At 41.4% G+C, this 2,500-nt stretch overlaps 1 protein-coding gene across 1 annotated transcript in view; it reads right to left on the bottom strand.

Annotated features, from left to right (window-relative positions):
• Positions 1 to 1,278, bottom strand: part of LOC137987793 (ankyrin repeat family A protein 2-like) — an 8,344-nt gene extending 7,066 nt beyond the window's left edge. Inside the window, exon 1 of the mRNA XM_068833879.1 lies at positions 1,126 to 1,278. Within this exon, the coding sequence (XP_068689980.1) occupies positions 1,126 to 1,201 (76 nt within the window). The 5' untranslated portion in view covers positions 1,202 to 1,278. The remainder of the gene's footprint in view (positions 1 to 1,125) is intronic.
• Positions 1,279 to 2,500: the final 1,222 nt, after the last annotated feature.

Below are 2,500 nucleotides of genomic sequence, written 5' to 3'. Positions count from 1 at the left end.
TCATTGGCTTTCCTAGATATCAAAGTTTCTATTAGAGGCAACGTGCTATGTACTAGTGTGCATTACAAACCTACAGATTCACACAGTTATTTGTTGTATTCATCGTCAGATCCATCACATGTCAAAAACTCCATTCGACGTCTATGTAGTGATGACTCCGATTTTTCCAGCAAATCAGAGGAGATGTGCCAGTTCTTCGAAAAACGCGGCTATCCTGTCTCTGTGGTCGAAGCGGGCCATCATCGCGCCCAACAATTTGATCGACAGTCATCACTACAAACGTCACAAAAAGATAAGAATGACAGAATTCCATTCACCCTCACTTTCCATCCTCATAATCAAGCAGTCAAAAGCATCATCCTTAGTAATTTTAAATTACTCCAAAATGATCCCGAGACTGGTAGAATCTTTTCGCAACCTCCACTTATTTCATTCAAACGCGACAAAAACGTAGGCGACAAAAACGTAGGTTTTAGTCAGAAGCGCGCTCAAAACTAACGAGCAACCCGGCACTTTCAAATGCGCGCGCTCACGATGCAAAACTTGTCTTCATTGTTAACACTAGCAAAATATCGGGACCTAAGCGATCTGTTAAGATCACCGATCGTTTCACATGTACCTCCGCAAATGTCATTTATTGCATAACCTGTACGTTATGCAATAAATTATACATTGGTGAGACAGGTAGACGACTAGGTGACCGATTCGATGTTGAGAAGAATGACAAGGATGCATCTAAGCCAGTCGCTCGTCATTTTAATCTGCCTAACCACTCCAAAAAACACATGGCTATCTGCGGCCTTTCCCTACATCTAGGTACGACGGAAAGCCGCAAGAATCTGGAACAAAAATTCATCTTTCAAATCGGCACCCTTAATCCTCACGGTATTAACTAACGCTTTTCATTTAACTAATATATTCCTATTTTTCACGTTGCCATGTTACCACCAATAGCGTAGCTCCTACTCTACTATAAAAACTACACGTAACCCATAATCCCTTGATTCGCTCTAACGAAGGGCTAACGCTCGAAACGTCAGCTTTTAGAATCTCTGTACGGTGGCCAATTTACATTATCAACTCCGTTGATAAAACCAAATTTTTGTAAATTATTTAGTAACTTACCTGTTCCTAACACTGCCGCCACTTCTTGGTCAAGCTCCAGCTGAGGAGAACGATTGCCCTGCGTCTCTCCCTCCATCCCGTGGTTTCCTAATATAACATAATATCAAAGAAGTTTTAAAAGAACTCATAGTGATCTATAGTGATCAATGAAAAAGTTTTTCAAACAACTTGAGTCTGGAAACGACCTCGGTCGTTTTTGACCGAGAAATATTACATAACTGGTACCGTTGATGACATCATCGTTACGTCATCTGTTCGCCTTCGCGTTGACCGGGGACCCAAAAAAGCATGATTTTTTACTTCCTTTTCTTCTGATATGGCCGATTTCGCTTTGGTGGAGCAAGGCAAAACGTATTCTCCAGTTGCTAATGGAGAAAGCGAGGTTTTGGAGGAGAGAGGTGACAATGTCGAAGATACACCAGGTGGTGTCATCCCAAGGAAATCGAGCGGTCTAAAAAAAGATGGCAAAAGTTCGAAACGTACGTTGCAGAAGTCTGTTTCGTTCATTGCTCGCCCAGAGGACAAACGAATCATCAATGGTAAGAGTGAACTAAGTATGTAAGCGTTTGCAATGTTAGTTCAGAGAATTAAATGAGTAAATTCCCGTTCTTTTTGCCAGCTGCAGATTGGCTCAGAGCTGATGAAAATTCGTTCGAATTTGCGACAGTATCAAAGATTTTTCTTTCTGGATGAGGACCTGTCCAGTTTGAGATGGCGTCCGTCTTCCAAGAAGCCTGACAAAGCGAGGAGTAAGTTTTGTTGAGCAGTTTTGATATGAGTTCTAGTATTGACCTTCATTCGATTGTCATCAATTCAGCTGATTCGGGGTTAATTTTACCTGCAAAGTTTTGCAGCCTAAGCGAATCTTGACGTAATCGAAATTGTTGAGAATGGGTTACTAGCAGTGGTCGAAGTGTCGTGTACCTGCAGCAGTATTTACAAACATAACTTGTCATCGCTTGTTCAGCTCTAAATATAAAAGGCGTTTAACGTTTGACAGCATAAGTTTTGTAAAGCCACGATAAATGAATCATTCGATCCCGGTCGCTGTTTTAATGATACGACGCCCTTTGAAAAGACACTACTGCCCATGAGGACGTATTTTGGAGAAAAATGAGATTTCAGCAGTCGTCTTGCTTGTCATCACGAGGACGGGGAGGACAGTGAAATCTACTTATCTCGGCCTTGCAGTATGGTTGAGTATATTTGGCCGCTTGATCTATTAAAGAAACGAAGAAACAGATTGTTCCGTCTGTTATGACTGCAAAACACCGAAATTGCGTTTAGAAATCAGAGAACATCCACGATGTAAGAATGACAAGTGTAAACATATTACACGTGAGCATTTATTTACTGTTTCCTTGTTGATTTCCGC

This window comes from Montipora foliosa, unplaced genomic scaffold, assembly GCF_036669935.1.
Source record: "Montipora foliosa isolate CH-2021 unplaced genomic scaffold, ASM3666993v2 scaffold_390, whole genome shotgun sequence".
Lineage (NCBI taxonomy): Eukaryota > Metazoa > Cnidaria > Anthozoa > Scleractinia > Acroporidae > Montipora > Montipora foliosa.
This window is presented reverse-complemented; position numbering and strand designations above follow the sequence as displayed.